The 18711-nt window shown below is 36.6% G+C and overlaps 1 protein-coding gene across 1 annotated transcript in view; it reads right to left on the reverse strand.

Annotated features, from left to right (window-relative positions):
• ITFG1 (integrin alpha FG-GAP repeat containing 1) overlaps positions 1-18711 on the reverse strand; it is a 314830-nt gene that overhangs the window by 126640 nt on the left and 169479 nt on the right. The window contains exons 9-10 of the mRNA XM_043898386.1: positions 17347-17441; positions 13318-13490 (exon numbers count right to left, since the gene is read on the reverse strand). Of these exons, the coding sequence (XP_043754321.1) occupies positions 13318-13490; positions 17347-17441 (268 nt within the window). The remainder of the gene's footprint in view (positions 1-13317; positions 13491-17346; positions 17442-18711) is intronic.

The following is an 18711-nucleotide window of genomic DNA, read 5'->3' on the forward strand; positions in this document are numbered from 1 at the left end:
TACAATGCATGAAAGAAATGTGTTTTGAATGCACCCTAACTCAAATTCTGTTTGGGATAAACACTGTCAAAAATTGGAAAAAAGGGATATCAGCATTATCATGGATTGAAATGCTCCGTTAGTTCTTCCTTTCAACCAAAAACCAATAAAACATCCACAATTCAACAAAGGTGCCTCTGCCCAACACACCAGGACTCCAGAGAATTTCACACATCTGTAGATGTAAAGGTGGGTCAACTAGAACACATAGAGGAAGTGAGTAGGGGGAAAAATGAAGTGGAGACCACAGCACCAGAGAACTCAGCAGCAGCAGGGGAAGTGGCACATGTGCCTCTGGCTTACTGGCTGCTGTGGTGGTCTGGGCAGCAGTGGCAAAAGGCCTAGGATCCCACCCCTTTAGCTGTGGAGGCACCCAAGACTCTAGCCCATCTCCTTGGGCAAGGGCGGTGCCCATGAACCAGAAAACAAAGGACACAGAACGGATGCCCACGGCCTTGGCTCCCTGAAGCCTTTCCGTCTCTCTGTGGTGATGAAGCTTGTGACTCAGGAGATCACAGACATGGGAAAGGCAGGAAAGCACCCACCACATATGGAATACACAAACAAACAAAAGATGGAGATAGGTGGTCAAACCAAATCAAACAAAAGTGTAGCTACGAGGAATAGAGTAGTGGTTACAAACAGGGAAGGAGCAAGGAAGGCAGACGGTAACATGGCTAAAGGGTATCAACTCTAGGTGGGTAACAAATGGAAACTAAATTTTTGGTGGTGAGAACACTGTAGTGTACACGGAAACAGAAATATAATTTTGTACACAAGAACTCTATACAATGTTACAAACCAATGGTACCTCAATAAAAATTTTTTTTAAAAGGAAAATTCACTTGTGTTTTATTTTTCTTTTAATTAATATACCTGACCGCAAGTATATAATGTAACAGAGAGGTCTGAATTGAAGTTTTATCCTATTTATAAAAAGGCATTTTCAACTCTGTCAGGTTGGGAAATTGATTCCACGCTACCAGTTTCTACCACCATTAGTCTAATTTATACAGCAGGTAAGAATTAGAAACATAGAAGTTCAAAATCTTCCATGCTCTTGTAAAGGAACTCTGTTATTGCTACTGAGAGGTGATAAAACTTTGTGGGTGTTATTCTAGGAAGGAAGCTGATTAAAATGTCATAAAGTAGAAGTATATATTCCAGAATTGCTTTTTCTTTTTCTAGTATCTCCCCTAAAATTGTAAGAGGTAACTGTATATGCTGATGACTTAAAAGTTAAGAAGCTTACTCTGCTTTATAAAAGTATCAGTTCATTTCAGTCGCTCAGTTGTGTCCGACGCTTTGCGACCCCATGGACTTAGGCAGCATGCCAGGCTTCCCTGTCCATCACTGGCTCCTGGAGCTTGCTCAAACTCATGTCCATCAAGTTGGTGATGCCATACAACCATCTTGTCCTCTGTCATCCCTTTCTCCTGCCCTCAATCTTTCCAGGCATCAGGGTCTTTTCCAATGAGTCAGTTCTTCCCATCACTTGGCCAAAGTACTGGAGCTTGAGATTGAGCTTCAGCATCAGTCCTTCCAATGAATATACAGGATTGATTTCCTGTAGGATGGACTGGTTTGATCTCCCTGCATTCCAAGGGACTCTCAAGAGTCTTCTCCAACACCATAGTTCAAAAGCATCAGTTCTTCAGTGCTCAGCTTTCTTTATGGTCCAACTCTCACATCCATACATGACTACTAGAACAACTATACCTTTGACCAGAAGGACCTTTGAAGGCAAAGTAATGTCTCTGCTTTTTAATATGCTGTCTAGGTTGGTCATGGCTTTTTCCCCAAGGAACAAGTGTCTTACTTTCATGTCTGCAGTCACCATCTGAAGTGATTCTGGAGCCCAAGAAAATAAGTTGTCACTGTTTCCATTGTTCCCCCATCGATTTGCCATGAAGTGATGGGGCCAGATGCCATGATCTTTGTTTTTTGAACATTGGGTTGTTAAGCCAGTTTTTTTTTGCTGTCCTATCTCACTTTCATCAAGAGGCTCTTTAGTTCCTCTTTGCTTATGCCATTAGTGTGGTGTCATCTGCATATCTGAGGTTATTGATATTTCTCCCTGCAATCTTGATTCCAGCTTTGCTTCATCTAGCCCGGCATTTTGCATGCTGTGCTCTGCATATAAGTTAAATAAATATGGCGACAATAAACAGCCTTGACATACTCCTTTCCTAATTTGGAACCAGTGTTATTCCATGTCTAGTTCTAACTGTTGCTTCTTGATCTGCATACAGATTTCTCAGGAGGCCGGTAAGGTGGTCTGATATCCCCACCTCTTGAAGAATTTTCCACGGTTTGTTGTAATCTACACAGCCATCCTAAAGGAGATCAGTCCTGAGTGTTCATTGGAAGGGCTGATGTTGAAGCTGAAACTCCAATTCTTTGGCCACCTGATGCGAAGAGCTGACTCATTGGAAAAGACAGTGAAGCTGGGAAAGATTGAGGGCAGGAGGAGAGGGGGATGACAGAGGATAAGATGGTTGGATGGCATCACTGACTCAATGGACATGGGTTTGGGTGGACTCCCGGAGTTGGTGATGGACAGGGAGGCCTGGTGTGCTGCAGTTCATGGGATAGCAAAGAGTCGGACACGACTGAGCAACTGAACTGAACACAAAGGCTTTAGTGTAGTCAATAAGGCAAAAGAAGATTTGGAATTCTCTTGCTTTATGATAATCCAACAGATGTTGGCAATTTGATCTCTGGTTCCTTTGCCTTTTTGAAATCTAGCTTGAACATCTTAAAGTTCATGGTTCACATACTGTTGAAGCCTGGCTTGGAGAATTTTGAGCATTACTTGGCTAGCATGTGAGGTGAGTGCAAATGTGCAGTAGTTGGAACATTCTTTGGCATTGCCTTTCTTTGGGATTGGAATGAAAACTCGACATTTTCCAGTCCTGTGGCCACTGCTGAGTTTTCCCAATCTGCTGGCATACTGAGTGCAGCACTTTAACAGCATCATCTTTTAGGATTTGAAATAGCTCAGCTGGAATTCCATCTCCACTAGTTTTGTTTGCAGTGATGCTTCTTAAGGCCCACTTGACTTTGCACTCTAGGATGTCTGGCTCTAGGTGAGTGATCACACCATCATGGTTATCTGTGTCATAAAGATAATTTTTGTATAGTTGTTTTGTATATTGTTGCCACATCTTCTTAATATCTTCTGCTTCTGTTAGGTCCATACTGTTTCTGTTCTTAATTGTGCCAATCTTTGCATGAAATGTTCCCTTGCTATCTCTAATTTTCTTGAAGAGATCTCTAGTCCTCCTCATTTTATTGCTTTCCTGTATTTCTTTGCATTGCTCACTTAGGAAGGCTTTCTTGTCTCTCTTTGCTATTCTTTGGAACTCTGCATCAAGATGGATATATCTTTCCTTTTCTCCTTTGCCTTTTGCTTCTCTTCTTTTCTCAACTATTTGTAAGGCCTCCTCAGACAGCCATTTTGCCTTTTCGCATTTCTTCTTCTTGGGGATGCTTTGGGCCACTGCCTTCTGTACGATGTTATGAATCTCATCCATAGTTCTTCAGGTACTCTACCTACCAGATCTAATCCCTTGACTCTTTCGTCACTTCAACTGTATAACCGTAAGGGGTTTGATTTAGGTCATAACAGAGTGGTCTAGTAGAATTCCCTATTTTCCTCAAATTAAACCTGAAGTTTGCAATAAGGAGTTCATGATCTGAGCCACAGTCAGCTCTTGGTCTTGTTTTTGCTGACTGTATAGAGCGTCTCCATCTTTGGCTGCAAAGAATATAATCACTCTGATTTCAGTATTGACCATCTGGTGATGTCCATGTGTAGAGCTGTCCCTTATGTTGTTGGAAGAGGCTGTTTGCTATGACTAGTGCATTCTCTTGGCAAAACTCTGTTAGCCTCTGCCCTGCTTCATTTTGTACTCCAAGGCCAAATCTGCCTATTATTCCAGGTATCTCTTGACTTCCTACTTTTTCATTCCAGTCCCCTATGATGAAAAGGATATCTTTTTTTGATGTTAGTTCTAGGTCTTACAGGCCTCATATCATACTTATAGGTCTCAACCTCACAATTATAATAGTATAATTTTATATAAAAATCAAAGTTAGCAATATACTCATCAATTACATAGGAAATGCTTATTGGAATTTATCTTGGTAGCAACAGTGTAATGAGAGTAATGAAATTTATCAACATAGTTTACCTGAAAAGACTAGCATACACTAAAATAAATGAGAATCCTATACTCTTCAGATTAGCAGGCAGGCTGGAAGAAAATTAAGAAATTTTCAGATCTGTAAGGTCTCAGAAAAAATCTGCAGAATCTCCTTGATAAAATTACTTGCCAATATACCCATAAAAATAATAGATGAATCAAAGAAAGAATGGAAGATGGACGTGTTCAATGGTGATCAAAGAAACTAGTAAACTTTGTAGCCAATTGTAAATAATGGCAACAATAAAATGTGAAAATAAATACACATATAAATAGATGAGTCCTAAATAATGTCAACATGGTGATGACATCACTGAACAAGAGAAAGGGTAGGGGAAAGAGGACTGAATGTACACTAGAAGTCTTAAGGACAGTTTGTCTCTAATAGCTCACTAAAAAATGAAACAACTATAATAGAAACAAGATTTATACTATGCAAATCATCTTAGGAACTACAAAAGGAAGAGAAATGTGAATGATCCAAAAGAAGGCAGAAAAGTAAGGAAAATGATGACACAATGATAAAATGGCAAGGATAAATCAAGGCATGTATGAACACACAATAATATACTAATAATTAAAGTAACAGCAGACATTACAGAGAACTTATGCTGTGCTATATCATGTGTGATGCAAGTTCTCATCTGATTCTCACAAGAACCTCATGAGGTGGGTATTATTGTTTTTCTCATTAACAGATATTAAAACTGAGATAGACAGGTTACTTGCCATGATCACACAGGCAATAACAGAGACAGAATTTGAATCTAGGCTCCACATACATGCTTTTTATCCACTAAATTATACTACTTTTTTGAATGGGTTATATCCTACTATTAACAGACAGAGATTCATACATTCAGTTTTCAAAAATTCCCATCACAGAGTCCTTTCTTCAATTAACCTACGGTTTTGAAGATTCATCCATGCTGCTAACTATCCTTCTTCAGTAATTTATTATTATTTCTTATTGGCAAGCATTATTAAATTGTATAAATATACCATGACTTGTTTATTTATCTCTTGTTGTGGGCCTTTGATTTGCTTCCAATTTGGTGCTACTGTGAATAAAGATACTGTGAACATTCTTTCAGAAATCTTTTTGTGAACTCAAGTTTTAATTTTGTTCGCAAAAGAACCTAGAAATGAAATTGCTGGATCACAGGAATGGTACATGTTTAACCTCATAAGAAACTGCAAGTTTTCCAAAATGATTGTGCAATTTTACATTCTTAATAAAAAATGTGTAAGAGTTCCAGTTGTTCTGCATCCTTACCAACATTTGTGTTATTGCCTTGTTTAACTGAAACCATTCTAGGGGGTATTATCAAGTGTATCCTATGGCTTTAATTTCATTTCCTTAATTATCAGTGATATTGGATATCTTTTCATATGTTTACTGGCCATCTGTATACCTTTTCCACTGAACTGCCTTAGTGTCTATGCAAAAAAAAGAATCAGCTGATCATAATATATACAGCTGTATTTCTGGACTCAGACATTGATCTCTCTATGTATTCTTACATAAATACCACAGTGTCTTCATTACTGCAGTTTCACAGGGAGTCTTAAAAGTCAGATAGAAATGATTCCTCCATACTGTTGTTTCTTCAAGAATTCTGTCTAACCCAGGTTTTAATTGAGCTAATAGACTTCCCTGGTGGCTCAGTGGTAAAGAACTTGCCTGCCAAGGAGGAGATGCAGGTTTGATCCCTGGGTCGGAAAGATCCCCAGGAGAAGGAAATGACAACCCAGTCCAGTATTATTGCCTGGGAAATCCCAGAGACAGAGGAGCCTGGTGGGCTATAGTCCATGAGGTCATGAAAGAATCAGACACGACCTGGCAACTAAACAACAAAACCGAGCTAATCTAGTTTTTCACATATAAATATCAGAATGAGAATATAAATTTATTCAGAAGTGAATGGGGAATTTGATTGAAATTGTGTTCAATTTATAGATCAGATTGGATAAATAAAATATAAATATATAGATCAAGCTGAAAGATCAAGAAAGTCTGTTCTCTGCAGAGAATATTGAGTACTCTGATGTGTAAATATGGTATTTCCCTTTTTTGGGGGGGCCTTTTTAAATTACTCTCAGTAATGTTCTGGTATTCAAAAACAGGTACAACTGAATTTTGTTGATAGAAATCAAAACATTGGATACCTATGAGGCTGGGTATTAACTAGGGTCATAGAAACATTTTACATTTTGACTGGAGTACTGGGTACACAGGTACAAACATTAGCAAAATTCATCAAATTGTACATTTAACATTTTTGCATTTCATTGAGTGCAAAATTTTCCAAAATAAAATGCCATATAAAAGCTAAAGTGGGTAGAAATGTATGCAGAGTAAATGCTAAGAAAAAGAAACAGGATAGAGATTATGTGCTGTGCTATGCTTAGCCGCTCAGTCACATCTGACTCTTTGCAACCCCATGGACCCAGGTCTGCTGCGTTGCAACCTGGATTTGATCCCTGGGTTGGGAAGATCCCCTGGAGAAGGGAACGACAACGCACCTCAGCATTCTTTCCTGGAGAATTCCATGGATAGAAGAGCCTGGCAGGATACAGTCCATGGGTAGCAAAAAGTCAGACATGACTGAGTGACTTTCACTCACTCACTCTCCTGCATTGCAGCTGGATTTTTTTTTTTACCATCTGAGCCATGAGGGAAGCCCAAGAATACTAAAATGGGTAGCCTATCCCTTGTCCAGGCTATCTTCCAGACCCAAGAATTGAACAGGGTCTCCTGCATTGCAGGTGGATTATTTACCAGCTGAGCTACCAGGGAAGCCCAGAGATTACAGTATGGGGGAAAAAACAAACAAACAAACAAGAATTCAAAGCAAAAAACATTAAAGAAAAAGAAAAAGAGAAAAAAAATGGATAGTTCACAATTAACAAAAGAAGTCAGAGGACAAACCCTTATGCACCTAGTAATCAAGGTTGCAAGTCCATAAATTAAACATTGATAAAGAAGCTGACAACTGTATACTTCCATAGCAGAGGATTACTATACTTTTAAATAGATAAAAATATATAAGGGTATATAGAAGATTTAAATAACACAACTAACACAAATAATATTTCAAATAACCATTCATTCAGTTATCTATCAAACTACCAGAAAACTCTCAACAAGTTTTGAAAAGTATTACACAAGACAGTTCAATGTTTGCAATGCAATAACCTTAATGAACAATAAAAAAAATAGACTCAAACAGTAAGAAAACAACACAAAACAACTCCCCAAACATATTTAAATGAACATTTAAAAAACCTTCCTAAATAATGTGTAGGTTAAGAGAAATTTCAAATAAATATAAAAGAAGAGAACAATAAAAACACCAATTACCAAAATATGTGGTTTGAGGACAAGTACATAGAAAATAGTCTTAAAATCATTTATTAAAAAATAAGAAAATGGGAGAAATTCTACTAAGTACTCAATGAAATAAACTACAAGAAAAACAAAAATAAATCTAAAGAAAGCAAAAAAGGGAAAGAATTAAATATAGAACCAGAAATAAAATATTTAGGAAAAAACCCATCTTATCATTGAAAATAGGAGTAATTTAAAAGCTACTATAATAACAACAAAAACACAGATATTAATGAAATAATAGAATAGCCTTAATCAATTCTGATGAATAAAATATAACAGGCAAATAACATTACAAACACAAAGGGCCTACACTTATGGATTCAAAGGAAATGTAAAAATTATAGAAGAATGCAACATCGTTACAATAAGCTCAATAAGCAGGAGTAATTATTGAGAGATTGATTAAAACTGATTGCCAATAAATAATATTCAATATATTCTTTTAGGAATTAACAGAGACTGCCAGTGCTTTTGGAGAAGGCAATGGCAACCCACTCCAGCACTCTTGCCTGGAAAATCCCATGGACAGAGGAGCCTGGTAGGCTGAAGTCCATGGGGTCACTAAGGGTCGGACACAACTGAGCGACTTCACTTTCATTTTTCACTTTCATGCATTTGGAGAAGGCAACGGCAACCCACTCCAGTGTTCTTGCCTGGAGAATCCCAGGGACAGGGGAGCCTGGTGGGCTGCCATCTATGGGGTCGCACAGAGTCAGACACGACTGAAGCGACTTAGCAGCAGCAGCAGCCAGTCCTTTATCATCTAAATTTTTTCTCTAATAATTGATTAGTGTATCCTGTTTCATTTTAATATGGGATGAAAAATTGTAATATGAGATTCACTAGGGCAGAAGAATAAGCAACCTTATTGTAGAAAAATTTTATCTTTACAAATTTCAACTACTGAAGCTAAAATCGGTTTGTGAGTGAAGGTTAGTCAACATAGTACTATGAGTTCTTCAGTGATTAAATAGTATGAGTTCTTCAGTGATGAGGTATCCAGGATACAATTTCAAACACATTGTAAATTTTTTATTCTGCCATATCATTTTGGGCTAATTTAGTATTCTCCTTCATTTGAGGTATAGAAGCTACTGACTGAGACAGTGAAATCAGAAATAGTGTAAAAATGAAAGCAAACTTAAGCCTGCAAAGATATTCTATATTGTAAAACCTGATTTAAGAAAATCACATATTGAATGCTTCTGGAGGTTTTATAATAATTTGCTTAGGAGAAAGTAATACATTTTATTAAGTCCAAAGTAATGTGAATATGATTCTTGTATTCAGTATCTTTATTAATTTTGAAAAATAAACATTTTACAAAAACAACCTTGCTCTAGCCCTATGTATAATTCTATAAAACACACCCTAAGCAAGTTTATTAAAATATTCTTCAGTCTTCAATAAGCTGTGAATGCAGATAACTTCCCTACCTAGTGTTATTATATTCATTAACTAAGGGTTAGTTAATGATTTAGATCCTAAGACTTAGTAATCTAGGTTGTAATGTTAGAAACAGGCTGTCCTCCCATCTGAAGTAATCATTTGAAGAGATGGAAATTATGTGACTTAGCCTATCAAGATTTATTCTGTGAATGTTTTTTCTTTTATTGTAAATTAGGAAGTCTGTTACATCTTCACATTCATGGAAAAGACTGTGATTAACTTAATTTAAAAAAGATTATGGTGAAGCATTTGAAGTGTAAAACATAAAATTAGTAACATATTGGATTTAATTAAAAACCATGACAAATCCTGTTACATTTCATAATAAAAATGAAAAAATAACAGTGGCTGGAAATGGAGAAGTGGACACAGGCATCTGTGCCATCAATGTCCTCACCGATTAAAGCAGGACATCTGAAACAAAATAGAACCTTTTTTTTGGTGACTTAGGGTATCAATATGAACTTAAATTATTCTAAAAAGTTGAGGGTCAAGAAGAAAATGCAGATTATACTGAATGGGTAATTAGCTGATATCTGCAAAAGTGTCCAGTAATTCTTTTTGACAGAGTTCCAGATCCCAACTTGTTTCTGGTTATCTTAAAGTCTTTCATAAGAGTAGCTTGAATGTGTACCCCCAACACACCCAAATTATACCTCTGGTTTCCAAATTAACAAAACACAAATTAACTAAAAAAAGAGAACACAGGCTTTGTACATAATCAATCTCCTCTAATCACTACTGTTTAGTTGCTAAGTCGTGTCCAACTCTTTTACGATCCCATGGAATGCAGCCTGCCAGGCTCTGTCCATGGGATATCCCAGGCAAGAATACTAGATTAGGTTGCTGTTTCCTTCATCAGGGGATCTTCCCAAACTGGGTACTGAACCCATGTCTCCTTCATTGTTAGGCTGATTCTTTACCCCTGAGCCACCTGGGAAGCCCTCTGACAGTGACTCTCAGAAAGCTTATGAGTTTTATTTATTTGTCCTTAGCTTGCTCCTTCTTTCTCTTGTCAGAGTGACCTTTACTCTCTGCCCAAATCATCACCTCCAACCTCTGCTAAAAATGTATTATTTTGGTTACCTACTACTTCCTTCTAAATTTTTTTCTCACAGGGAAAGGAAAATGATTAGATTCTGTAAGCTTAGAGTCCTGACTGCAAATGTGTGCTCTTGGACAAGTAATCTGACTTATGTGAGACTGTTTCCATATTTGAGCTTCCATGGTGGCTCAGCTGGTAAAGAATCTGCCTGCAATGTGGGAGACCTGGGTTTGATCCCTGGGTTGGGAAGACTTCGTGGAGAAGGGAACAGCTACCCACTCCAGTATTTACAAAATACAGATAATACCATCCTGTAGAAATTATTGTGAAGTAATGTGCATGAAAAACACTTTATAAACTAAAGCCCTTTTCTTTCTGGCATTAACTGACAAGGAATATATTGCATTTACTGATTTACCTTATACATAAAATTAAAATATTATAAAAATAGAATTATTATTAGCTTAACAGCACACTATGGAATAATCTCATTCTAACTTTGCTCTTCTTTTTTCAAAAAAAAAAAAAGAAAATTCAGACAAGTAAGACAAGATGACCACACACAGAAGATTACAGTGAACACAGGGCAACTGAGTAGCAGCACAAGGGAAAAACCACGGTTTTCAGTCAGTGGTGTCACAGATGTAAAATGGCTGATCTCAGACCACGTTGTTTGGTTTACAGTCACTCGCTGCCTCTATAAATGTCATTAATAGAGATCTTTTTCACGTAACATGATTTTAAAGGTTAACTTTAAACAATTAAAACCTTTAGTAGAAAATAAAAAACAAACTTAGGCCCAAATAGCAACTCTCCTCTGAAAACAAAAAAATATAAGTTTACAAGCCACAGTTTTAGAACTTCCTTTTCATGAAACACATATTGTGGATTTTTAGTCTCATCTGTGTAGTTTATCTCTACCTGATTTTCAAAATCTGCAGAAAAAAAGAAGACAGAATTCTCCAGGTAGCAGCCCTTGAAAATATAAACGGCAACCCTGTACTACTTCTTAGCAGTCCTGAAATCAGTTAAAAGTTACAAAGTGCTTTTTCAACAAAATCTGAATAGTAGAAAAGGATTATAATGCACACTATGTCTTATTTTCCTTCTTTTATGTTTCAAAGAATGTATTATGCTGAATTCTGTGAGACACACATCTCTCAAGAATAGGACTCTCTCATCTAGTGATTTAATGAACACTGAGATGCACTGAAATCTATCCTTCAATTCTCATCTATCCCAAAGGAATAAAAAAAGAAACCCTGGGCTTTAAACAGCTGCTTTTATAAAAGCTCCAAGAGTCTACGACTGCCTTTTACTTTATGTTTCCTATAGAGCCATAGTGTTCACTACTGATTTAGCTACTGATATCATCATTATTGGAGAAGGAAATGGCAACCCACTCCAGCACTCTTGCCTGGAAAATCCCACGGATGGAGGAACCTGGTGGGCTACGGTCCATGGGGTCGCAAAGACTCATGCATGACTGAGCGACTTCACTTCATCATCATTATTATTTATGGACTTCCCTGGTGGCTCAATGGTAAAGAATCCACCTGCCAATGCAGGAGACACATGAGATGTGGGTTTGATCCCTGGGTCAGAAGATCCCCTGGAGAAGGAAAATGATAACCCACTCCAGTATTCTCGCCTGGGAATACCATGGAGAGAAGAGGCTGGTGGGCTACAGTCCATGGGTCCCAAAGAGTTGGACACAATGCATGCAAATTCAATTCACTGTCATTATTACTGAATGGTAAAGGTAAGTTAAGTATTTGATGGCTTGAAGGAGAAAATGTTGATAAAAAAACTTTTATGACAAAATATAAATTGCTTGCATGTTTTTCTAAGAATAAGTAATCACAGACTTAAATGAATTTGAGATGTAACTTCTTATTCTTTTGAATAGGGTAAATGTTCAAATCAAAGCAATTTTTATTTTTTTTTGCTTTTACATTTCTTTGCACTATATATTTAAAAGGAAGAAAAAATCACATTCAACTCAGAGATTTCTTTTGGTTCTACCAGATGTGCTTCACACATAGGTGATGAGTGGTATATACTACTATGCATTATGGAGCATGATGCTCATATCTGTGGAAAATTCTGTAAATACAACTCAGAGTGACTATAATTCAAATCAAGATCCTCAGAAAAGTTTAAGTACAGATTCTTCATAATTTTCTATAAATATTTATGGATAATCACTAATAATGTATGGTTTTCTAAAAATCACATTTCTAGAAAACATTGTTTTATGTTGAAATTAACAATAGTTTGATTTTTTTCCCCAGGACAGTTGTATTACATCATGAGCCTGGTAGTAAATGTGAGTTGAATCATCACAAGTTCCAGAGTCAAAAAATGAATTAATGCTCAGAAGGAAAATTATGGATAGATATGATTTAAGAGGCAAGAAAGAATAAGGAGTAAGAAACACAACTAATTACAATATGAAAAATACAATAAAGCATTAAAATTTTAGAAGAGTCATATTAATGGAATCTGCCAAGAACAAAGTGTGAATTTAACTACATTGGTTTAGGTACTGGTACTTCTACTTAAGGTGAAAAAGTAGGAACAACATTCAAAATTACTGATAATGCAATAAATGTACTAAACAATTTGTATTTACAAATATTATCAACAGTCTTGTCTAAATTCTTGATACCATTATAAAACAAGTAACAGTAAGGCACCATTCACTGATAGTACAAGTCAGCATATCTTGTTAATTTCTTCATTTATTTTTAACTCACCTAATTTCCACCACAACTCCATGACAGAGGTGCAATTATTACTCTCAATGAGGGGTTTAGGTAAGCTGCCCAAGTCACACAGGTGCTAAATGGCTGGACTAAGTTAAGCCTAGGCTGAACTCTTAACATCCATAGTCTTTAGACTCAAAATATAACTGAGTCATTTGCTTATAAAAATTTTGACCTTTTAAAGACCAAGCTTGTTGAGTGAAAATATGCCTTTCACTGTTCCATAAAATAGAACAAGAACAGGTATTCTAAGCAGCTGGGAGAAGTTCAGGGACCATGTAAAAAACAGACACTGAACACTGAAATCGTGTTCCTTATTTAAGGGACGGTACCTTATTTAGGTGCTATTCAGGTATACTGTGTCATAGTGAAGATACTTTACACATATTTCTCTTTGTGACTTAATTTCCATACCTTCCAGATGTATTCTTCAGTATGGCGAGAGCATCTGGGTAGCCATCCATGTTGTAATCTCCAATATGAAGGGTAATTGGAATTGGTATTTCAGTTGGTTGCTGTTCATGCACATACGGCACAAAGCCCCAGAGGGTACCCTTACTGCTAAAATCCCGTAGGACAGGAGTCCACTGTGGGTTAAGAGGAAAAATTAGATTTTATAGTCATTTTAGGAAAAAAATTCACCATTTGTAAAACAAATGATCCACAAAAAATCCTCAAGATATGTATCATCTTTCTTAAGTTGTATCTCTGCAAAATGGCAGAGTATTATAATTTACTTTGATAAATAGGTAATTGACACTCTAAAAAAATAAGTCTACCTTATAATTTATCAGTAGTCATCTTTCCTTGAACTAGCATATAGAACCTTAAAAAGTTTTTCACAGAATAAGGAATTTTAGGATTGAGCTTATGTTATCAAACATGTTGTTGAACTGACCATTTAAAAATGTGTGTTGGAGACTTCCCTGGTGGTCCGGTGGTTAATAATCTACCCCACAATGCAGGGACACTGGTTTAATCCCTGGTCTGGAAAGATCCCACATGCCGCAGAGCAACTAAGCCTGTGACCCACAACTACTGAGCCTATATGCTCTAGAACCTGTGCTCTGCAACAAGAGAAGCCAACACAATGAGAAGACCACACACCACAACTAGAGAGTAGGCCCAGTTTTCTGCAAATAGAGAAAGCCCGTGTGCAGCAATGGAGACCCAATGCAGCCAACAAAAAAATAAAATTAAACAAATGAATAAACAAACAGAATATGTGTTAAGTGAAAATATGAAGATAATGAATACTTTTAAAATTGTAATAGCTAATACTGATATCCTTTTGAAGGACCAGTTTAGGAAGAAAATTAGAACATGACAGACTCTTCCTTGTTCTTCTGCTCTGCCTCTTATACATGATGATGACTTTAGTCACCATGCTCAGAAACAAGCAGCTCTGAGGCTTTCCAAACAATACTAGCCCTGACAAGCTCTCTGAGCCCAGGAGAATGAGCTTTGTTGCCAAAACAGCTGGAAGCTACATTTTACATAAATTCTTTACTTATCTACTGATTATAATGAAGAAAACACAGAGAATAGGTTCATTTCAAAATGAGCTTTGGTAAAGCCTGTTCTCTTCTGAATGCCCAAATCTTTACTTTTAATAACCTAATGTAAACTAAAAATCTGAAGACTGGAAATCAATACATTAAAATTAGAGATGTGTCCACAACTAGCAAGAGCATAGATACTGGCACATAGTCTGAAGATGTCTAGATAGAAGCAGATGCAGTTGGCTTGAAATGACAGAGGCCAAACATGCCCACAGATATTTTTTTCCTTGTAAGCAGGTGGCTCATATACATGGCTCCAAGCCAAACTACATAAAAAGTGAATTCTTGAAAAGTGTTTAGTACATAGAACATCCCAAACATTTTCTATGTATTCAAAGAAAGCATAATTTGCCAAGGAAAAAGGACAAATATGGCTTAACTATAAAGACAAATTTATAGAAAACAAGCAGCTTAAAAAACTGATATGCATCTAATGAAATTTTCAATCTTTCTTAAAGCAAAAGCATTGTATATCATCAAAATGTTTTAACATTTCACATGACTGAAAAAAAACTGCTGCTTTTATTTTGGAAGAGGATGAGAAATTTCACAAAATGTCGAGTTATCTCAAGTTTCTGAACAGGATGACAGTTTATTAATGAGGATAAAGTACTTCTGTTAAGGTAAATGTATTAAGGTCTAAGAAGTAAAAAGATTTTTCATTAATGTGACATTCTTAACAGCCAACAAAGAACTGTGACATTTATCTTCCCATAGAGAGATGACTGTATAATTTGAAAATACAGTAGTCTGTCACTTGAAGACAGGCTGCAATTACTAGGTATACTTAGAGCTATGAACCAATGATGAGGTGTTTCTTGACCTAATATTTTCAGCGATTCAAAACTTTCAAAAAGTTCAAGATAATACAGATTATGGGTTTAAGAGTTACATGTTTTTAGAATGCTGACTATAGGAAGACTTGAAGATATGTTTTCTCTAGTGTCTTAGTATGAAAGGTGATACTTCCTACCCATAAGGGCTATAAAAATCAAGATGCCATTCTATCATCTTTTTTATCCCAAAATAGAAAATATAATTAATTCTACTACTGTATTACTGGTTTCCTTTCAGGTGTTATAAATATTGAAAAATTCTCAATGTCATAAGCTATCAGTCCCACATTTAAAAAATTTTTTTATCATTCCCACATTAATGCTGGGACTGTCAGATTCTGAATTGTTTGCCAACAAGCTACAGGAATAAAGTTGACATAAAAGAACAAAATAGATCTAGACATCACAAATAAAACAAGATTAGCCTTGAAACTAGATATAGTGTTCTTCTACTTAATTCTTTATTATAGTCATAGTGTGTCTTACCATATTCCCAGCATACAAAAGGCTAACAGATCATATAATTGCAGGATCAATAATGGGTTTCTTGGGACTTTCCTAGGGGTCCAGTGATTAAGAATCCGCCTTGCAATGCAGGGGACCTGGGTTCAATCCCTGGTTGAGGAAGTATAATCTCACATGCCATAGAGCAAGTAAGCCCACACTTCACAACTAGAGAGTTTGTGCACTGCAACAAAAGATCCTGCATGCCGCAACTAAGACCACACACAGTCAAATAAATATTAAAAAAAGGAATGGGTTTTCTTTATGAGAAATCATTGCAATACATTCCAATCGCAGTACTTTTTCTCTCAGTAAACCAACAAAAATAGATTTAAATGCATTTTATTCAGTTAACATGGAGGAGGAGTGTTGGTTGTCATACACAAAGTAAGGTGCCACGTCTGAGCCTGAGAATTACACTCAAAGACAGACTAATGGGAGAAAAGCTGATATGAACACAAGAGTCCTCCTAAGGAGGACTTTTCTCCTAAGGAGAATGAAGACCTTACTTGGGTTTAAAATTGGGAAAGAGGTATGTCAAGGTTATATATTGTCACCCTGCTTATTTAACTTATATGCAGAGTACATCATGTGAAATGCTGGGCTAGATGACTCACAGCTGGATTGTTGGGAGAAATATCAACAACCTTACATATGCAGATGATACCACTCTAATGGCAGAAAGCAAAGAGGAACTAAAGAGCCTCTTGATGCAGGTGGAAGAGGAGAGTGAAAAAGCTGGTTTAAAACTTAACATTCAAAAAACAAAGATCAAGGCATTCGGTCCCATCATTTCATAGTAACAGAAGGGGAAAAAGTGGAAACAGTGACAGATTTTATTTTCTTGGGCTCCAAAATCACTGTGGATGGTGACTTTAGCCATGAAAACAGAAGACAGGTGTTCCTTGGAAGAAAAGCTATGACAAACCTATACAGAGTATTAAAAAGCAGACACATCGCTTTGCCAACAAGGGCAGCTTAGCCAAAGCTATGGTTTTTCCAGTAGTCATGTACAATGAGAGTTGGACCACAAAGATGGCTGAGTGCCAAAGAAATGATGCTTTCAAACTGTGGTGCTGGAGAAGACTCTTGACAGTCCCTTGGACTGCAAGGAGATCCAACCAGTCAATCCTAAAGGAAATCAGTCCTGAGTATTCTTTGGAAGGAATGATGCTGAAGCTGCAATACTTCGGCTACTGGATGCTAAGAGCCAACTCATTGGAAAAGACTTACTGGGACAGATTGAGGGTAGGAGGAGAAGGGGGTGACAGAGAATGACGTGGTTGGATGGCATCACTGACTCAACGGACATGAGTGTGAACAAACTTAGGAGACAGTGAAGGACAGGAAAGCCCATCATGATGCAGTCCATGGAATCTCAAAGAGTCAGTCACGACTTAGTGACTGAACAACAAGTTAAAATGAGAAAGTAAACTTATTGTTGTTTTTTCTCTTTTCTGATTCTTCAGATACTTCTCTAACCTCTGAAATTGTTTGCCGAGATTGTAACCTTACTTACATTAAAAAACAAGTACATGTACCTGCTTTGCTCCAGATCTTGCTAAGTAAATGACACTTTTCTGGCAGTTTTTGTCTTCACAGCCTGGCAGTAAGTGATCCATGTTTCCATCTCCATCTGCCAAAAGAAACTTAAAAAGTTCATTAACAGCCACAAAATGGTGCTCCTGTATAGCAGATTACATTTCCTATCTTTTCAAAGTCTGCATCACTCTAGATAAACTGAGGAATCTGATGCATGGTTTTATAGTTTATGTGATTCAATTAAAGAATTACTCTGGCTCTTGCTATCTGTTACCTGGACTGTGACTGGTTTTAAACTGCTCACTTTTCTTTGGCTAAATGTTTATCCAATGTTGGAAAAACACCTTGTCTCAGGGCTTTAATGTTAAAATCATCACTTAAAAAATGTAGCTTGTGACTTAGACAATTATCATTGCTGCACGGGAGGAAACTAGGCATGTCAATAGTAACCCATTATTATTTGACTGATTTTGGATGTTTTTACATAACTTTTAAGCCTCTTTTATACAGCATAAATTTCAAGAGTTACAAAGCTTTCTGCAATCTAGATTCTAAAAAGAACCAGTATATTTTTATCAATAAAAAGGCAAATGAAGGGAATACACATGTCATTTCCAACTGACTGATTTTTAAACAGCTGCAGAATGGTCTGCAAAGACCTCCAGAGATGATGTTACTGAGGAACTTGGAATCATTTCCTCTAGTGCTCCCTCCTATCTACTGTCCCTACCTGATGGAAGTTTACAAATTTTGATGTTCTAGAGTTAAATTTCTACAGGGACATTCACACAATGGAGTAATCATGTAGCTTTTAAATTTAGAGCCTCATTTTGTATTTCTTCAGAATAAATATGGATTTATTTGCAATGGTTTAATGTATCATTTAATGTGTACCAAGGTAGTAGTACCTTCACTTGGAAGACTATATAAGGGTTAAAAACAAAAGAAGTCTTTGTGTAGGTTTAAATATCAATATTAAGAGAGATATGTAACTAAAACAAGTCTATCAAGTATCCAATAATGTATTCAAAAGGAAAAAAAGAAAATTTAGGTTGTGTGAGATGAAAATCTAGCCAATGGAAGCTGACCTCAGCAAGGAAAAGGCATATCATAGTGAAAAATGAGTTTCTTTGATTCAATTTCATGGTTTAATTACTTATGATTCTCATAGGTAATACTCTGTGTGATAACAAACCCTTATAGGAGTATAACATTAAATAAAACAGTTGAATAATGGAAGCACAGAAATTATCTGTGATACGGCAGTAGTACATCTGAACTACTGTGAAAGCAGTTGAGAGAGAGAGATGCAACTCTAGGCAGGAATACTTGGAAAGGAGAAGGCTATCCAAGGACACAAACAT

This window comes from Cervus elaphus, chromosome 4, assembly GCF_910594005.1.
Source record: "Cervus elaphus chromosome 4, mCerEla1.1, whole genome shotgun sequence".
NCBI lineage: Eukaryota > Metazoa > Chordata > Mammalia > Artiodactyla > Cervidae > Cervus > Cervus elaphus.